The following is a 21538-nucleotide window of genomic DNA, read 5'->3' on the forward strand; positions in this document are numbered from 1 at the left end:
GCATTAGACACAACCCTTCTATCAAGCATTGTAGATAAACTAAAGAGGTTAGGTACAATCTTTATGTCACCTGGTAGATAGCCAGCTATCTCACAGACAGGACCTAGCAAGTTAGAATTGGAGAGTCCTCCGCTACAAAGAGGCCAGTCACAAGTGGAGTCCTTCTGAAGTCAAGGCCAATGTCAATGGCCCGTGGTTGACTAAATTTGCAGATGATTTCAAATTAGCGGTCACTAAATGACCCACCAATACAAATGTTTTCCAGGAAGACCTGACACAGACACACAACTGGTGCCAGAACCATGGATTAAAACTAAATGCCAAGAAATGCATAATAGTATCCTTCAGGAAGTCATCCACCCCTAGTTAACTATCATATTGACAACACATCTCTAAGAGCTGACCCACTAGTCAGGGACTTGGAGACACACACAGACAATATTCTTGCCTTTAACTATCATGTGTCTACAGTAGTGAGGAAATCATTCTATGTTGTGCAACTTATAAACAAAAGTATGGCATGTAGGTCCAAAGAAGTCATTGTTCTACTATATTCAGCATTCACCAGACCTGTCGTTGAATACAATGCCCTCTCTGGTATGTACCTAATAAGGTATATCCAACAACTGGAATGTCCACAGAGGTTCCTTACTAAAAGAATACAGGGTGTAAGTAATATGTCCTGTGCAAACTGCCTCAAGGCCCAGTTCCTGAATTCTGTCTCCTACAGGCTGTTGAGGGGAAATCTATGTCTGGCACACCAGGTATTGTCATATCTCACTCTGATGGACCTCCTGCATATCCACAATACAAACAACATCAGAATTACCCATTCTAAAAGCATAAACTTTGTCAGTGACATAAATAGGACCTGCTGGTGAGACAGATATGTATCTCAGAGACAACCCCTTCTTGGGGAGAGGTTCCCCTTCCAAGCAGAGTTCCTCCCTAACTCAACTGAAGTGTAACTTGGACAGTTGGATGGGGAACAGAAAATTCATCCCTGGTTTGGCACCTATGTCTCCAATGGACATAGGCAGCCTGTAAATGGTTCATCTCCCAGAACCCTGCTTGTAAATGTTTCACCTGCCAAGCCTCTGCTTACATTTATCAAAGGTACCAGAACTTGTCAGAGATTTGGGATACATGGCTAGGCTTAAAAAGACCCCTGTGCTCATTAGCCTAGTAAACACCCAGGAAACTAAAAGCGTTTTTCAACTTTCCTTTTTTTTTCTTTTTTTGCTCGAATGAAATTCTCTTGAATATCACTCTGCAAACTGATATGAATCCCCAGAGTTGTTGTCCTCACTTCCTAAGTTACTTCCGCAGGGCCCAGAGATCCTTTCAAAACCTTGCATAAGAGACTTGCTAGTATGCTGGTCAGATTCTTGAGGACTCTGGAAGGACCCTGGAAGGCTTGCCTTCCCTTAGGGAAGCCACTTCTTTCTTTCCCTCTTTCTTTTCTGACCTACTGACCTTTCACTATCCTTCCCACTTTGCCCTATGTCTCTCACAGAGTGGCACCCCCTTACGCCCCCCCCCCCAGTTTTCCATTACCAGCCACCTATCTTTGCTCAGCATGCCAAAGGCTGTCACTCCCTTTCTTCATTTCTGCTACGTAGCTAAAGGAGCCTTCCCTCCTCGTCTCCTTCTGCAAATTCCCTTTCAGCTTCTGCCTTTGCTGCTCTCACCCAGAGCCATAACTAGGTCTGGGCAAAGGGGGTGGCTGACTTGGGTGCAAGCTGTTGGGAGGGTGCAATTAGTTGCCAATGGGGCATGAGAGTAAGTGATATCATGGCTTCTTCAATTCAAGCATTTTAGTACCTTAGTATTTTAGTAAGTGTAGCAATGTAGACATGCTGTTACATACTGTTTACTATGTTGGTTTACTTCTGTTCTTTGAACTTTGCTGTTTGTAAAGATGGTCTGCTGTTACTTTTTGGCCTGAGCCATTTTTGAAAAGTATCCTAGGAACAGCATACTAACATGGTTAACAAATGGTAGGTAAACCAAATCAATTAATCAATAAATCAATCAATCCCTGATCCTTTTCACTATAGCTAGAACTAAAACCAGAATTCTGTCCTGAATCAACAGGTTGAATCCCCCAAAGTTCAATACTTCAATTGTGTTAGACTCCCTTTATACCCTGGATCTTGGAATTTCCCGAAATGCTTCTGGAAGATTGGTATCAAGCCCGTAACACAAGTTCTTACACTGAACGGTTAGAGTACAAGGATTAAGATGTTACAAATTAGCACATATTTACATTATGCTAGAATACTTTCCCAGAGGATAGATGTACTAATGGAAGTCCAGGAGAAGCATGACACAGAAGTAAACCCATGTAAAACCTTAATTAAGCTCATGAATGTAACGGTATGCAACACCTGTGTACATTTCCACAACAACAAAAACAGTTTCTGGATGAAAATTTCCAAAAGCAATCTCTATATAATGTGCAAAGTATATATGAAAGAGTGATTAAGATGGAGAATATCATCTAAAGGTAGAAAATCCATTCTCAAAGAAATGCAGAAAGAAAAATATGTGGAAGTATTCACCATATCAGTAAATCTTTGAAAAATATTTCTGCAATAGACTGATTATGCTCTCTTTCTGATGGTTCTCCTGATGGATATTTTTTGTACTAATTTTTGATCCTGTGCCTACCTAACTTCTAGTCTTCCCTAATCAGACTTCAGTCAGTTAATTCTCCCCCAGTGTATTGGGTATCCCAGCAAGAGGGTGACAGGTCATCATTCAGGCAGCCATAAGGGTGCCCTACTCCTTCACTGCCATCCTGGCAATGATGGCATAAATTATTTTCTGTAACATTGGAACTACGACACAATGTCGGTGTGGGGGCTAATGTGCCTTCTCCAATGTAAGTGTACACACCTACACACCTACTCAGGGGTCTTCCCTCAAACAAGTACCTGCTCCAAGGTCTGCCTGCAAACCAGTACCTGCTCCAGGGTCTGCCTGCAAACCAGTACCTGCTCCAGGGTCTGCCTTCAAAACAGTAACTAATCCAGGGTATTTCCTTGCACTGCCACCCTTGCTTATCCCTAATCCACCCCCATCCCTAGGAGAGGCACAACCCCCCCATATCAGCTGCAACAGACACATGAGCCACTAAATGATCCTGGGTCATAGTCAGGATTTTACCCCTATGTTACTGTAGCTGGCTAGTTAGTACTTTCTTTAATCTCAGCTTCCCATATTTGTGAAGCATGCACGCTACATATGTCGAAATATATATATATATACACACACACACACACACACACACACACACACACACACACACATATATATATATATATATATACACACACACATACACACTCACAAACACATAAATACACACACACACACACACACACACACACACACACACACACACACACACACATATATAACACACACACATACAAACTGGGGCAACAGGCTCACTAGACCCCAAACACAGAAGAACCAATGTTGCCTTGCCTTGGCCAGAACAGGGGCAACAGTCTCATTATACCAGAAACACAAGAAGAACACATGGTGTCTTGTCCAAAACATTGCTACCATTAGCATTTGTGTCCCGTCTGCCTCTATATTGTGTAACATCAAAGGCATCAGAAGGAAGGTGTATAGGAACGCACCTCCCCAGTTAAGAAAGAAGGCATCTGTTGGCCAGCCTCACTGCTGGTACTTCACTGGAGTGGTTTGGCCAGCCCCACTGCTAGTACTTCAGTGTAGTGGTTTGGCCAGCCCCACTGCTGGCACTTCAGTTTTGTGGTTTGGCCAGCCCCACTGCTGGTACTTCACTATAGTGGTTTGGCCAGCCCCACTCCTGGCACTTCACTGTAGTGGCTAGGCCAGCCCCACTGATGGTACTTCACTGTAGTGGTTTGGCCAGCCACACTGCTGGTACTTCAGTGTAGTGGTTGGGCCAGCCCCACTGCTGGTACTTCAGTGTAGTGGCTTGGCCAGCCACACTGCTGGTACTTCACTGTAGTGGTTTGGCCAGACCCACTGCTGGTACTTCAGTGGAGTGGTTGGGCAAGCCCCATTGCTGGAACTTCACTGTAGTGGTTTGGCCAGCCCCACTGCTGATACGTCAGTTGAGTGGTTGGGTCAGCCCCACTGCTGATACTTCACTGTAGTGGTTTGGCCAGCCCCACTGTTGGTACTTCAGTGGATTGGTTGGGCCAGCCCCACTGCTGGTACTTCAGTGTAGTGGTTTGGCCAGCCCCACTGCTGGTACTTCACAGCAGTGGTTTGGCCATCCCCACTGCTAGTACTTCACTGTAGTGGTTTGGCCAGCCACCACTGCTGTATTTCACTGTAGTGGTTGGGCCAACTCCACTGCTGGTACTTCACTGTAGTAATTTGGCCAGCCCCACTGCTGGTACTTCACTGTAGTGGTTTTGCCAGCCCCACTGCTGATACTTCACTGTAGTGGTTTGGGCAGCCCCACTACTGGTTCTTCAGTGTACTGGTTTAGCCAGCCCCACTGCTGGTACTTCACTGTGGTGATTTGGCCAGCCACACTGCTGGTACTTCAGTGTAGTGGTTTGGCCAGCCCCACTTCTGGTACTTCACTGTAGTGGTTTGGCCAGACCCATTGCTGGTACTTCACTGTAGTGGTTTGGCCAGCCCACTGCTGGTACTTCACTGTAGCCATTTGACCAGCCCCAATGCTGGTACTTCAGTGTAGTGGTTTTGACAGCCCCACTGCTGGTACTTCAGTGTAGTGGTTTTGCCAGCCCCACGGCTGGTACTTCAGTGTAGTGTTTTTGCCAGCCCCAATGCTGGTACTTCAGTGTAGTGGTTTGGCCAGCCCCAATGCTGGTACTTCAGTGGAGTGGTTGGGCAAGCCCCCTGCTGGAACTTCACAGTAGTGGTTTGGCCAGCCTCACTGCTGATACTTCAGTGGAGTGGTTGGGTCAGCCCCACTGCTGGTACTTCAGTGTAGTGGTTTGGCCAGCACCACTGCTGGTACTTCACTATAGTGGTTTGGCCAGCCCCACTACTGATACTTCACTGTAGTGGTTTGTCCAGGCCCACTGCTGGTACTTCACTGTAGTGTTTTGGCCAGGCCCACTGCTGGTACTTCACTGTAGTGGTTTGGCCAGCCCCACTGCTGGTACTTCACTGTAGTGATTTGGCCAGCCGCACTGCTGGTACTTTACTGTAGTGATTTGGCCAGCCCCACTGTTGGTACTTCAGTGGATTGGTTGGGCCAGCCCCACTGCTGGTACTTCAGTGTAGTGGTTTGGCCAGCCCCACTGCTGGTACTTCACAGCAGTGGTTTGGCCATCCCCACTGCTAGTACTTCACTGTAGTGGTTTGGCCAGCCACCACTGCTGTATTTCACTGTAGTGGTTGGGCCAACTCCACTGCTGGTACTTCACTGTAGTAATTTGGCCAGCCCCACTGCTGGTACTTCACTGTAGTGGTTTTGCCAGCCCCACTGCTGATACTTCACTGTAGTGGTTTGGGCAGCCCCACTGCTGGTTCTTCAGTGTACTGGTTTAGCCAGCCCCACTGCTGGTACTTCACTGTAGTGATTTGGCCAGCCACACTGCTGGTACTTCAGTGTAGTGGTTTGGCCAGCCCCACTTCTGGTACTTCACTGTAGTGGTTTGGCCAGACCCATTGCTGGTACTTCACTGTAGTGGTTTGGCCAGCCCACTGCTGGTACTTCACTGTAGCCATTTGACCAGCCCCAATGCTGGTACTTCAGTGTAGTGGTTTTGACAGCCCCACTGCTGGTACTTCAGTGTAGTGGTTTTGCCAGCCCCACTGCTGGTACTTCAGTGTAGTGTTTTTGCCAGCCCCAATGCTGGTACTTCAGTGTAGTGGTTTGGCCAGCCCCACTGCTGGTACTTCAGTGGAGTGGTTGGGCAAGCCCCCTGCTGGAACTTCACAGTAGTGGTTTGGCCAGCCTCACTGCTGATACTTCAGTGAAGTGGTTGGGTCAGCCCCACTGCTGGTACTTCAGTGTAGTGGTTTGGCCAGCACCACTGCTGGTACTTCACTATAGTGGTTTGGCCAGCCCCACTGCTGATACTTCACTGTAGTGGTTTGTCCAGGCCCACTGCTGGTACTTCACTGTAGTGTTTTGGCCAGGCCCACTGCTGGTACTTCACTGTAGTGGTTTGGCCAGCCCCACTGCTGGTACTTCACTGTAGTGATTTGGCCAGCTGCACTGCTGGTACTTCACTGTAGTGATTTGGCCAGCCCCACTACTGGTACTTCAGTGGAGTGGTTTGGCCAGCCCCACTGCTGGTAATTCCCTGCAGTTGCTGGGCCAGCCCCACTGCTGGTAATTCCCTGCAGTGGCTGGGCCAGCCCCACTGCTGGTACTTCAGCAGAGTGGTTTGGCCAGCCCCACTGCTGGTACTTCAGTAGAGTGGTTTGGCCAGCCCCACTGCTGGTACTTCACTGTAGTGGTTTGGCCAGCCCAACTGCTGGTACGTCACTGTAATGGTTTGGCCAAGTGGTTTGGCCAGCCCCACTGCTGGTACTTCAGTGTAGTGGTTTTGCTAGCCCCACTGCTGGTACTTCAGTGTAGTGGTTTTGCCAGCCCCACTGCTGGTACTTCAGTGTAGTGGTTTTGCCAGCCCCACTGCTGGTACTTCACTGTAGTACTTTGGCCAGCCCCACTGCTGGTACTTCAGTGTAGTTGTTTGGCTGGTACTTCAGTGTAGTGGTTTGGCCAGCCTCACTGCTGGTACTTTAGTGCAATGGTTTGGCCAGCCCCACTGCTGGTATTTCACTGTAGTGGTTTGGCCAGGCCCACTGCTGGTACTTCTTTGTAGTGGTTTGGCCAGCCCCACTGCTGGTACTTCAGTGTAGTGGTTTGGCCAGCCCCACTTCTGCTATTGTTGTGTAGTGGTTTGGCCAGCCCCAAAGCTGGTACTTAAGTTTAGTGGTTTGGCCAGCCCCACTGCTGGTACTTCACTGTAGTGGTTTGGCCATCCCCACTACTGGTACTTCACTGTAGTGGTTTGGCAAGCCCCACTGCTGGTACTTCAGTGGAATGGTTTGGCCAGCCCCACTGCTGGTACTTCACTGTACTGGTAGCACAGTTGTCCATTTTCTGAAGAAAGGCAAGGTCTGCTGCTAGTGTACCACACCTATTAACCATATGCAGAAATGCATCCCTCTTTCTGCATCTACTAGAAATAAATAAATCAATAAATAAAATATGTATCACATGGTGTGTCGTGTTGCCTGTGTGCATGTGTAATGTTCTCTGTTGTCAACTAATCTTGAATGCTTTGATGCAAGAACTATGACCATCATCTCCTTGATGATGGTTTGCCTTCTTCTGAAGGCCTTGCCCCAAGAACTCTGGATCCTCAGGTCACCCATATGGTTCCTTATACTGAGTCTGAGATGTCTGTGGTGAGGTTTGATCTGAGATCCTAAGACTAGCCTGAAGGGTAACCTTGTGTTTCCTAGCATGAGACCTCTTTTCTGATTAAGGGCAGTAGAGAAATGGGTCACTGCAGGGATTGGGCATGGTGGTACTGCCTGGTCCTTTGGTGCCATTGCAATCTCCTCATCTTCAGTCTTGCTGGGATGGTCATCAGCATGCAGGAAGCAATATAGCTCAAAACTCTACTCCGAAGAATTATGCTGCAGAGATCTGGTTCTGCTTGGAGAGTTTGCTGAAATACCGGGGCAGAAGGAAACTTTGTTCTGTGGGTAGTACAGTTCTTGCCTGCTCTCCTCTCTCTCTCTCTCTCTCTCCAGGTCTGCCCAATGAATTAGCACTTGTCTTGAGGTTGAAAGGTAAGACCTTGGGAGATTTAGGGATCCCTAACAACTGCAAGCAATTCTGAGTAAATTACGTAGTCTTATGGGTCTTCTCCAGTGATGTTCTGGGGTAAGACAGTTGTCCAGGTATAAATTAGCATGAATGGCCTTAGTCCTGTAAAATGCAACTGCTGGAGCCAGACACACTGTAAAGACCCAAGTGCAGCAGACAAGCCAAAAGGCGAGGAGATAAATTGGTAGAGGATGCCCCAGTTTCAGTCCTGAAGAATTATCTGTCTAATTTTTCTATGGGGATGTGAGGATGGGCATCTTTTATATTTATTTACTTTTTATTTTTTACATATCCTTTATTAATGTACAAATAACCATAAAATAACACAGATATCAAGCAGTGCAGTTGTCGTGTATGGGTGCTAAGAAAATTAAGTTTGCAATATCCATCTTGGCTTTGAGTAAAATTAACTAATTCAGAGCAAAGGCATAGTACAGGCTCTGAATCCAAAGGAAGAAGAGAAAGCCATCTGTGTTCCATGCATGCAGAAGACTGTGAGGAGAGGAAAAAAAGTGCAATTGTACACTGTCCTTGGATACAACCAGATCTACCAATACAGCCCACAACTATGCTGTTTGTTCCTGAAAGTAATCTATCTCACTGCCATGACTGAGCCTCTGTGACCTCTCCAAGGATCCTACCAGACAGTTGTTCTACATGTCAAGAAGACTGCATGGAATCTTATCTTGGTGTTTCTATCTCCATTTGCAAATGCTCATAGCATCTCTATACAAGGGGCATGCATTCATACATACATGCATACATGCATCTGGCCTAGCTTGTTGATGTACCACGTGACTCTGGTACTGTCCATATTTATTCAAAGGACATCTCGGACAACCTGCTGCATTGTACTTACAGCTAAGATGGCTTGTCTCCTTTTTTCATATTTCTGACACAGAACATTCCTCAGGAGGCCACACCCCCTGAACCCCATGCATAATCTGAAGCATCTGTTGTCAGTATCTGTGAGGGCGCCAGATGGGTGATAGGTATATACACACACACACACACACACACACACACACACACACACACACACACACACACACACACACACATAAATATATATATACACACACACACACACACACACACACACACACACACACACACACACACACACACACACACACATACAAACTGGGGCAACAGGCTCACTAGACCCCAAACACAGAAGAACCAATGTTGCCTTGCCTTGGCCAGAACAGGGGCAACAGTCTCATTATACCAGAAACACAAGAAGAACACATGGTGTCTTGTCCAAAACATTGCTACCATTAGCATTTGTGTCCCGTCTGCCTCTATATTGTGTAACATCAAAGGCATCAGAAGGAAGGTGTATAGGAACGCACCTCCCCAGTTAAGAAAGAAGGCATCTGTTGGCCAGCCCCACTGCTGGTACTTCACTGGAGTGGTTTGGCCAGCCCCACTGCTAGTACTTCAGTGTAGTGGTTTGGCCAGCCCCACTGCTGGCACTTCAGTTTTGTGGTTTGGCCAGCCCCACTGCTGGTACTTCACTATAGTGGTTTGGCCAGCCCCACTCCTGGCACTTCACTGTAGTGGCTAGGCCAGCCCCACTGATGGTACTTCACTGTAGTGGTTTGGCCAGCCACACTGCTGGTACTTCAGTGTAGTGGTTGGGCCAGCCCCACTGCTGGTACTTCAGTGTAGTGGCTTGGCCAGCCACACTGCTGGTACTTCAGTGTAGTGGTTTGGCCAGACCCACTGCTGGTACTTCAGTGGAGTGGTTGGGCAAGCCCCATTGCTGGAACTTCACTGTAGTGGTTTGGCCAGCCCCACTGCTGATACTTCAGTTGAGTGATTGGGTCAGCCCCACTGCTGATACTTCACTGTAGTGGTTTGGCCAGCCCCACTGTTGGTACTTCAGTGGACTGGTTGGGCCAGCCCCACTGCTGGTACTTCACTGTAGTGGTTTGGCCAGCCCCACTGCTGGTACTTCAGTGTAGTGGTTTGGCCATCCCCACTGCTAGTACTTCACTGTAGTGGTTTGGCCAGCCACCACTGCTGTATTTCACTGTAGTGGTTGGGCCAGCTCCACTGCTGGTACTTCACTGTAGTAATTTGGCCAGCCCCACTGCTGGTACTTCACTGTAGTGGTTTTGCCAGCCCCACTGCTGATACTTCACTGTAGTGGTTTGGGCAGCCCCACTGCTGGTTCTTCAGTGTAGTGGTTTAGCCAGCCCCACTGCTAGTACTTCACTGTAGTGATTTGGCCAGCCACACTGCTGGTACTTCAGTGTAGTGGTTTGGCCAGCCCCACTTCTGGTACTTCACTGTAGTGGTTTGGCCAGACCCATTGCTGGTACTTCACTGTAGTGGTTTGGCCAGCCCACTGCTGGTACTTCACTGTAGCCATTTGACCAGCCCCAATGCTGGTACTTCAGTGTAGTGGTTTGACAGCCCCACTGCTGGTACTTCAGTGTAGTGGTTTTGCCAGCCCCACTGCTGGTACTTCAGTGTAGTGTTTTTGCCAGCCCCAATGCTGGTACTTCAGTGTAGTGGTTTGGCCAGCCGCAATGCTGGTACTTCAGTGGAGTGGTTGGGCAAGCCCCCTGCTGGAACTTCACAGTAGTGGTTTGGCCAGCCTCACTGCTGATACTTCAGTGGAGTGGTTGGGTCAGCCCCACTGCTGGTACTTCAGTGTAGTGGTTTGGCCAGCACCACTGCTGGTACTTCACTATAGTGGTTTGGCCAGCCCCACTACTGATACTTCACTGTAGTGGTTTGTCCAGGCCCACTGCTGGTACTTCACTGTAGTGTTTTGGCCAGGCCCACTGCTGGTACTTCACTGTAGTGGTTTGGCCAGCCCCACTGCTGGTACTTCACTGTAGTGATTTGGCCAGCCGCACTGCTGGTACTTTACTGTAGTGATTTGGCCAGCCCCACTGTTGGTACTTCAGTGGATTGGTTGGGTCAGCCCCACTGCTGGTACTTCAGTGTAGTGGTTTGGCCAGCCCCACTGCTGGTACTTCACAGCAGTGGTTTGGCCATCCCCACTGCTAGTACTTCACTGTAGTGGTTTGGCCAGCCACCACTGCTGTATTTCACTGTAGTGGTTGGGCCAACTCCACTGCTGGTACTTCACTGTAGTAATTTGGCCAGCCCCACTGCTGGTACTTCACTGTAGTGGTTTTGCCAGCCCCACTGCTGATACTTCACTGTAGTGGTTTGGGCAGCCTCACTGCTGGTTCTTCCGTGTACTGGTTTAGCCAGCCCCACTGCTGGTACTTCACTGTAGTGATTTGGCCAGCCACACTGCTGGTACTTCAGTGTAGTGGTTTGGCCAGCCCCACTTCTGGTACTTCACTGTAGTGGTTTGGCCAGACCCATTGCTGGTACTTCACTGTAGTGGTTTGGCCAGCCCACTGCTGGTACTTCACTGTAGCCATTTGACCAGCCCCAATGCTGGTACTTCAGTGTAGTGGTTTTGACAGCCCCACTGCTGGTACTTCAGTGTAGTGGTTTTGCCAGCCCCACTGCTGGTACTTCAGTGTAGTGTTTTTGCCAGCCCCAATGCTGGTACTTCAGTGTAGTGGTTTGGCCAGCCCCAATGCTGGTACTTCAGTGGAGTGGTTGGGCAAGCCCCCTGCTGGAACTTCACAGTAGTGGTTTGGCCAGCCTCACTGCTGATACTTCAGTGGAGTGGTTGGGTCAGCCCCACTGCTGGTACTTCAGTGTAGTGGTTTGGCCAGCACCACTGCTGCTACTTCACTATAGTGGTTTGGCCAGCCCCACTACTGATACTTCACTGTAGTGGTTTGTCCAGGCCCACTGCTGGTACTTCACTGTAGTGTTTTGGCCAGGCCCACTGCTGGTACTTCACTGTAGTGGTTTGGCCAGCCCCACTGCTGGTACTTCACTGTAGTGATTTGGCCGGCCGCACTGCTGGTACTTTACTGTAGTGATTTGGCCAGCCCCACTACTGGTACTTCAGTGGAGTGGTTTGGCCAGCCCCACTGCTGGTAATTCCTTGCAGTGGCTGGGCCAGCCCCACTGCTGGTAATTCCCTGCAGTGGCTGGGCCAGCCCCACTGCTGGTACTTCAGTAGAGTGGTTTGGCCAGCCCCACTGCTGGTACTTCAGTAGAGTGGTTTGGCCAGCCCCACTGCTGGTACTTCACTGTAGTGGTTTGGCCAGCCCAACTGCTGGTACGTCACTGTAATGGTTTGGCCAAGTGGTTTGGCCAGCCCCACTGCTGGTACTTCAGTGTAGTGGTTTTGCTAGCCCCACTGCTGGTACTTCAGTGTAGTGGTTTTGCCAGCCCCACTGCTGGTACTTCAGTGTAGTGGTTTTGCCAGCCCCACTGCTGGTACTTCACTGTAGTACTTTGGCCAGCCCCACTGCTGGTACTTCAGTGTAGTTGTTTGGCTGGTACTTCAGTGTAGTGGTTTGGCCAGCCCCACTGCTGGTACTTTAGTGCAATGGTTTGGCCAGCCCCACTGCTGGTATTTCACTGTAGTGGTTTGGCCAGGCCCACTGCTGGTACTTATTTGTAGTGGTTTGGCCAGCCCCACTGCTGGTACTTCAGTGTAGTGGTTTGGCCAGCCCCACTGCTGGTACTTCAGTGTAGTGGTTTGGCCAGCCCCACTTCTGCTATTGTTGTGTAGTGGTTTGGCCAGCCCCAAAGCTGGTACTTAAGTTTAGTGGTTTGGCCAGCCCCACTGCTGGTACTTCACTGTAGTGGTTTGGCCAGCCCCACTGCTGGTACTTCACTGTAGTGGTTTGGCAAGCCCCACTGCTGGTACTTCAGTGGAATGGTTTGGCCAGCCCCACTGCTGGTACTTCACTGTACTGGTTGCACAGTTGTCCATTTTCTGAGGAAAGACAAGGTCTGTTGCTAGTGTACCACACCTGTTAACCATATGCAAAATGCATCCCTCTTTCTGCATCTACTAGAAATAAATAAATCAATAAATAAAATATGTATCACATGGTGTGTCGTGTTGCCTGTTTGCATGTGTAATGTTCTCTGTTGTCAACTAATCTTGAATGCTTTGATGCAAGAACTATGACCATCATCTCCTTGATGATGGTTTGCCTTCTTCTGAAGGCCTTGCCCCAAGAACTCTGGATCCTCAGGTCACCCATATGGCTCCTTATATTGAATCTGAGATGTCTGTGGTGAGGTTTGATCCTAAGACTAGCCTGAAGGGTAACCTTGTGTTTCCTAGCATGAGACCTCTTTTCTGATTAAGGGCAGTAGAGAAATGGGTCACTTCCGGGATTGGGCATGGTGGTACTGCCTGGTCCTTTGGTGCCATTGCAATCTCCTCATCTGGGATGGTCATCAGCATGCAGGAAGCAATATAGCTCAAGACTCTACTCTGAAGAATTATGCTGCAGAGATCTGGTTCTGCTTGGAGAGTTTGCTGAAATACCGGGGCAGAAGGAAACTTTGTTCTGTGGGTAGTACAGTTCTTGCCTGCTCTCTCTCTCTCTCTCTCTCTCCAGGTCTGCCCAATGAATTAGCACTTGTCTTGAGGTTGAAAGGTAAGACCTTGGGAGATTTAGGGATCCCTAACAACTGCAAGCAATTCTGAGTAAATTACGTAGTCTTATGGGTCTTCTCCAATGATGTTCTGGGGTAAGACAGTTGTCCAGGTATAAATTAGCATGAATGGCCTTAGTCCTGTAAAATGCAACTGCTGGAGCCAGACACACTGTAAAGACCCAAGTGCAGCAGACAAGCCAAAACGCGAGGAGGTAAATTGGTAGAGGATTCCCCAGTTTCAGTCCTGAAGAATTATCTGTCTAATTTATCTATGGGGATGTGAGGATGGGCATCTTTTATATTTATTTACTTTTTATTTTTTACATATCCTTTATTAATGTACAAATAACCATAAAATAACACAGATATCAAGCAGTGCAGTTGTCGAGTATGGGTGCTAAGAAAATTAAGTTTGCAATATCCATCTTGGCTTTGAGTAAAATTAACTAATTCAGAGTGAAGGCATAGTTCAGGCTCTGAATCCAAAGGAAGAAGAGAAAGCCATCTGTGTTCCATGCATGCAGAAGACTGTGAGGAGAGCAAAAAAAGTGCAATTGTACACTATCCTCGGATACAACCAGATCTACCAATACAGCCCACAACTATGCTGTTTGTTCCTGAAAGTAATCTATCTCACTGCCATGACTGAGCCTCTGTGACCTCTCCAAGGATCCTACCAGACAGTTGTTCTACATGGCAAGAAGACTGCATGGAATCTTATCTTGGTGTTTCTATCTCCATTTGCAAATGCTCATAGCATCTCTAAACAATGCATTCATACATACATACATACATACATACATGCATCTGGCCTAGCTTGTTGATGTACCACGTGACTCTGGTACTGTCTATATTTATTCAAAGGACATCTCGGACAACCTGCTGCATTGTACTTACAGCTAAGATGGCTTGTCTCCTTTTTTCATATTTCTGACACAGAACATTCCTCACGAGGCCACACCCCCTGAACCCCATGCATAATCTGAAGCATCTGTTGTCAGTATCTGTGAGGGCGCCAGATGGGTGATAGGTATGCCCAGTGGCAGGATCCGCAATTACTGATAATGCTGAAATTAGCTCTTATAAGCAGTCTGCTGCACTTGTGGCTTCACAAGTATTTTATTAGTCACTGGGCTTTCCCCATGACTGGTGCTGAATGCTACAAGTAGCCAAGCAGACATGCCCTAACTTGCTGACATAGCTAGGAGGTTTGCCATGAAGGTTATGAAGGCAGAAATTTATTTAATTCTCTTTAGGATCAGCAGCTCTGCTGTCAATGTAGATCCTAGTAGTTCTCTCACAAATGAATTCCTTTGTGCTGCAGTTGTGTGGCTCTTATGTCTACTGCAATCCTAGAGTCAGAAATACTTGGGTGAATGTAGCAAGATGCTGTTTCAGATGTGTGGATGAGCCTTCCTTAATCAGACTTATCAACAAGGGAGCAGAAATATTTGAATCTTCTGAGTTCTTTTACGTGCAGACAGCATTAAGCACTTCAAGAAAATGTTAGGGCTCTCTGGACAGACTGAATAGTACAGCTTAGAACTGACAATGGGAAAGAGCCACCTTAAAGCTTACAGCTATCCTTTGGGAAGGACGGGTCCCTATCACGTAGTCGAACTTTTACAAATTCAAAACTCATATGGTCAAGACCATAAGTTGGAATTTGTAAAAGTTCGAGCATTTGAATGGAAATCTACATAAGCGGAGGTTTCCATTTTGTTCAATGGGGTGCGATCTCAGAGTTGGTATATTTAAGTAGCGGGGGTGTGCAGGGGGGTTATAAGACTCTGACTATGTGATACAGACCTGGGAAGGACACATGAGTCTCAGCTGGCATGCCATTTCCTTACAGCAATCCCTTGGGAAGGACATATGTCTCAGCAGGCACACCATTTCCTTACTGCTATAGCTTGAGAAGGATACATGGGTCTCAGCAGGCATGCCATTTCTTTATAGCTATCCTTTGTGAAGGGTACATGGGTGTCAGCAGGCAGGCCATTTCCCTACAGCTATCCTTTGGGAAGGACACACCAATCTGAGCAGGCATCCTTACAGCTATCCTTTGGGAAGGACGCATGGGTCTCAACAGTCATGCCATTTCCTTACAACTATCCTTTGGGAAGGGCAAATGGGTGTCAGCTGGCAGGCCATTTCCTTACAGCTATCCTTTGGAAAGAACACAAACAGCTATCCTTTGGGGATGACACATGGGTCCCAGCAGGCACACCAATTCCTTACAGCTATTTTTGGGAAGGACACATGAGTCTTAGCAGGCACACCATTTTTTTGCAGATATCCTTTGGGAAGGACACAGATATGAGCAGGCATGCCATTTCCTTACAGCTATCCTTTGGGAAAGACACATGCATCTCAGCAGGCACACCATTTCCCTACAGATATCCTTTGGGAAGGACACATGGATCTGAGTAGGCATCCTTACAGCTAGCATTTGGGAAGGACACAAGGATCTGAGCAGGCAGGTCACCTCCATAAACAGTGCTGAAATTTATACATTATGATTCAGATTCTTTATTACTATCATAGCAAAATGATTCCATGAGCTACATTTGCTGTATCAGAAACCTAATACTGACTTTCATTTCTTGTTGTTCTTTGGAACCACTGCAAATCTTGCTTAAAGGACTTTGCCTTCCTGAAGGCTACATGCCCAGGGATTTTGTTCTGAAATTATGAAGACAGAGTCAGCTTTACATCTCAGAAGCATTCAACAGTGACTGAGTTATCATAGATGCTTACCCTAGGATTCATAAATACAGAGTGTATAGGTGTAAAAGCATTCTGCACCCCACGTTCACTATACCACTAAAAATTATTGTTGCTCAGAAACATGAACTGAAGTAGTCCCTGGAAGCAGATCTTCAGCATCCTATGTTCCTGAATGGCATACCACACTGCCTGGTACACTTTAACATTGAGGTGCTCCTGTGTTTGGGATATCAAGCAGCACTGTGTAGTCTGACAGCACTACACAGTAGACCAAAGGAAGGTAGCTTAGTTTTTTTTTTTACAGTAACCTTACCAAATAGCTATGAGCAGCTACTTGGTTAAGATATATCTAAGCTGTTGTATGGCTGCACAGTGTGGTTCACCACCCTGAGTGACTCTGATTCATAAAGAATTCACAGTCAGTTATTATGATGGTGTACTGACTCCATTACCATGTTATGCTAATGTGGGCATCTGGTGTTGTGCCTGCTGCAATTGGTAAGAGCTTACCAACATCACTGTCTGGGAGCAAGTCAAGTTAGTGTGAGATAGCAGGTTTGCCTGCACAATACAGAAATCCACAGCTAGTATGAATTCTCCTGCCATACAAAACAGGAACATATTTTTCTCCTTTATCATGAACGAATTGCTTAGTACTGTATGCTGAGTGACATATCAGCAGGGAGGAGGTAGGGAGATCACTGTGCCAATTAAAAGAGCACCATTGTGTATTCTGCTATTGCTGTCACATAATGTACTGGCTTGCTGAATGGCACATGATTAGGGGTGGGTGGATTTGCACAGGAAACAGGTAGTTACACTACTGGCCTTTAGTCTTATGCTATGGAGCAAGGATTGCGTAAGGGGCCTTAAATAGTACTGTTCTTCTACATAACGTCTTTTGAGTACAAGAAGGGGGGTTTTGTTCACTTTTGTACAGCACACAGACCCTACACTGTGGCACATTACCTTTATGAAGAGCACCTTTACATTGGAGTAGATATCATTTGGCACACTTGCGGATGCAGTCACAAACCACTTAGGACTTTCTGCACTTGTGTGTGTTGCACCTGCTCTATCAGTCTCACGGTAGCTGCTATGGACTGTGCTGCCTTATTTAACTGTCAAGACGTCTGTCATGCTCTCACTTTTATAAAAATGTTGTCATTGCTGGATATGCAGAGGCCAGTGTTTATGGCTGGAATAAATACAGCCATTTCAAATAGTGAAAAATGATCCACTCAGAAAGAAGCTTGCAATAAATCCTGTCCCCAGAAGTTGTAAACAGTGTGCTAAAAAGTATGAGTAATCTAAAAAAAACAGCTTTCCTGTAGAAGCAACAACCACACTCTGATGGATCTGAGGTAGTTCCTGGATGCTGTTAATCTGAATAGAGACCACTGTCACAATTGTCTGGTTATCAAATATTATATAAACAAATTTAATGTTTAAACATGTGGTATTTCTCAAAATAACCATTATAGGCCGTTCACTTACTGTCATTGCTGTGAACTATCTGGAAGTTCTTGACAGATGCCTGAGTGACCCTTCCATGAAAGTTGAGAACGTAAGACTGGGACTCATCATTCCAGACCGGTGTTTTGTTGTGAAGTTCTATCAAGTTCTCCATATTCTTATATTGCCATTTCATCAACAGCCCGTCATTTTCCTGACAAAAAAGAAACAAAGAATATAGCTTAACAAACATATTCTGGTATATGGATGCTTTTAGTGGAGTGGGTAAATGCATTCTTTAATATTTCCTCCTTTTATAACACAAAGTAGGAAGTTATATAATATATGTACAACAAAAGAACAAGCAAACATTTTTAAATATCAGAACATATGAAATACCTCTGTTCATCTCCTCTTTGTTTACTTGTTTTACCCAGTCCAGCGTCCTGAGGCAGTCATAGCTATTCCAACATTCAGCGGGTGAAAGGCAGCAAAACTTAAACACACAAATGAAAGATTACCATTTCACTTACAGTATGTCTTTGAAATGTAGAAGGACATTGAAGTTTGCAAAAACCTGAATAGTCACACGGGGTGGCGGTGATGGTGAGGTGTGTGTGCAGATCCTGCACACAGGTCTCTCCAGCCATGAACTTAACTGAAAAAAACGAGATCTATGAGGCAGCAGCATTGCTAACCACTATACCACTGTGTAGTCCTACATGAAGTACAGACTTTATACAATAGAAGTGCATGATAAATGGCAACTGAGTAGTAAACACATTTGCTAGCAATGATAGTTCAAAACAATGCCCATATGTAAATGGTCCATAATGGTTACTTAACACTTAACTGTTGATAAAACTTTAATGGATAAATACTAAGTGTAATATGAGGAGGAAGGTATGCTGTACTACGAGTAGAAAGTGAACAGAAAAGGTAAGCAAAACAGATCTGGCCAAGCATCCTAAAGATGGTATGTTGTGAGTGGGTTAAAAGTGAATAATGGGGTAATGACTTATCTTTTGGTACAGGCTTAGCTATGGGTTTTTGTCTGGGACTAGGAAGATGCACATTTTGTTGCCCACTGTGAATCTAGCCATTGGTGAAGGTATCTCATCCCTCTTTCACTGGGGAAAGGCAATCATATTGTGCTCAGCAAACCAGTCGATTAGTTATGTTATGCAGCACTACATTCCAATAAGCAAAGTCAGGAAAAAGGTGCTCAGATGCAGTCCTAGTAAAAACAACACGTCTGCAAGGCCAGGACTAGATCCCTTACCCCTAAAGTGAATGCCAACAGCAAGCAAAGGCTGCTAAAACTGATCTGCTGCTCTGTTGTTGCTCTGCCCTTACTGCCCACTAGTATTGAAAGCCACAGAACGTATTTCCCTGCTGATGTGGTGTCTCATTCTATCCCCTGCTGATGTCGTGTCTCATTCTACTTCTGTCCTTCCTCAGGAGAACTTCCAAGGCATCACAGTGCTGTAAAATACAAAGTGACACAACACATCATGCTCCAGCATTACAAGTCCTGTGCTGCAGGGTTAAGCAGATACACCATCAAACAACACTTCCTTTGGTCACCTAGTCATAATACCATATCATAGACGCTACCAGTTTTTATAACTCATTGCTGCAAGGTTACACCATCAAACAACACTTCCTTTGGTCACCTAGTCATAATACCATATCATAGACGCTACCAGTTTTTATAACTCATTGCTGCAAGGTTACAGCATCAAACAACACTTCTTTTGGTCACCTAGTCATAATACCATATCACAGACGCTACCAGTTTTTATAACTCATTGCTGCACGGTTACACCATCAAACAACACTTCCTTTGGTCACCTAGTCATAATACCATATCACAGACGCTACCAGTTTTTATAACTCATTGCTGCACGGTTACACCATCAAACAACACTTCCTTTGGTCACCTAGTCATAATACCATATCATAGACGCTACCAGTTTTTATAACTCATTGCTGCACGGTTACACCATCAAACAACACTTCCTTTGGTCACCTAGTCATAATACCATATCATAGACGCTACCAGTTTTTATAACTCATTGCTGCACGGTTACACCATCAAACAACACTTCCTTTGGTCACCTAGTCATAATACCATATCATAGATGCTACCAGTTTTTATAACTCATTGCTGCACGGTTACACCATCAAACAACACTTCCTTTGGTCACCTAGTCATAATACCAAACCATAGACGCTACCAGTTTTTATAACTCATTGCTGCACGGTTACACCATCAAACAACACTTCCTTTGGTCACCTAGTCATAATACCATATCATAGACGCTACCAGTTTTTATAACTCATTGCTGCAAGGTTACACCATCAAACAACACTTCCTTTGGTCACCTAGTCATAATACCAAACCACAGACGCTACCAGATTTTATAACTCATTGCTGCACGGTTACACCATCAAACAACACTTCCTTTGGTCACCTAGTCATAATACCAAACCACAGACGCTACCAGTTTTTATAACTCATTGCTGCACGGTTACACCATCAAACAACACTTCCTTTGGTCACCTAGTCATAATACCAAACCACAGACGCTACCAGTTTTTATAACTCATTGCTGCACGGTTACACCATCAAACAACACTTCCTTTGGTCACCTAGTCATAATACCATATCACAGACGCTACCAGTTTTTATAACTCATCGCTGCACGGTTACACCATCAAACACTTCCTTTGGTCACCTAGTCATAATACCATATCACAGACGCTACCAGTTTTTATAACTCATTGCTGCACGGTTACACCATCAAACAACACTTCCTTTGGTCACCTAGTCATAATACCATATCACAGACGCTACCAGTTTTTATAACTCATTGCTGCACGGTTACACCATCAAACAACACTTCCTTTGGTCACCTAGTCATAATACCATATCATAGACGCTACCAGTTTTTATAACTCATCGCTGCACGGTCTGGTCTTGGAAAGGAGCTCTGCTGGATTACTGCAAGCCACTGCATTTTCAAGAATTAGGAGGGTAGTAAATAATGACCCACTACAGAGGAGGAGTTGTTGAGTTTTGAAGGGGCAGAAGCATAGAGAAACACTAGATTATCAAGAAAATTTTATTTATTTAACATTCATTTACTGGGAAAGTCCGACTTGGAACGAAACCAGCTTTCATCAGAGGCCCAGGAAGAAACGCTCCAGGTGCATATCTTTGTAACATGGGAGAAAACCAGAGTATCTGGAGAAAACCCACACAAACACAGGGAGAACATGCAGACTTGGCACAGAAGGCACTCCAGCCGAGAATCGAAATGAAGAACCTCTTGCTGTAAGGTAACAATGCTACAGCTGCACCACTGCGCTGTCCAAAATCAATGTTGTGTATACTAATAAAAGGGTTTATATTAAATCAGAAAATGCTTAAAACAGCAAACGCTGATTTATCAACCCTTTAAATACGAAAGCTGACAATTCTGAAGACAAAGAACAGCAATTTATTTTCCCAGGGGAAAAAAATCGCTGGGTCATTTTCGTGACCTTGCCATTTTCTCCACTGTGGTGCAATCTCAGAGTTGGTATATTTAAGTAGGGGTGTGTGTGTATGTGGGGCATGGTTCCCCACTTTATTTTGTGTTTTGAACTTTTTTTTTTTTGTGGAACAGCGATTCTTTTCCCTGGGAAAAAATTGCCGTTCTGTGTCTTCTACATTGTTAGCCTTTGCTTTCGCTGATTTAACACAGACCTTAATAAAAGCCATATCCATGTTTTGCAAAGGGTTATCGGATGTTTATCAAGATATTCAACACAATTTAATACAATAAGATTAAAACAATGGTTAAGTGCTTTTGTCCAACAGTCATTGGGATTTCTTCAAAACTGATCATTAATCAGAAAACCACAATTTTTATAGAAATTCTTCCTAGTCACCTTCTTCTTCTTTTGGCTTTTCCTGGTTAGGGGTTGCCACAGCGGATCACCTGTCTGCTCATGATT

At 45.8% G+C, this 21538-nt stretch overlaps 1 protein-coding gene across 1 annotated transcript in view; it reads right to left on the bottom strand.

Annotated features, from left to right (window-relative positions):
* TULP1 (TUB like protein 1) overlaps positions 1-21538 on the bottom strand; it is a 691363-nt gene that overhangs the window by 166954 nt on the left and 502871 nt on the right. Inside the window, exon 8 of the mRNA XM_044076146.1 lies at positions 17576-17747. Coding sequence (XP_043932081.1) covers positions 17576-17747 — 172 coding nt within the window. The remainder of the gene's footprint in view (positions 1-17575; positions 17748-21538) is intronic.

The sequence above is a fragment of the Protopterus annectens genome, chromosome 7.part0 (assembly GCF_019279795.1).
Source record: "Protopterus annectens isolate FY-2018-M chromosome 7.part0, PAN1.0, whole genome shotgun sequence".
Classification (NCBI taxonomy): domain Eukaryota; kingdom Metazoa; phylum Chordata; order Ceratodontiformes; family Protopteridae; genus Protopterus; species Protopterus annectens.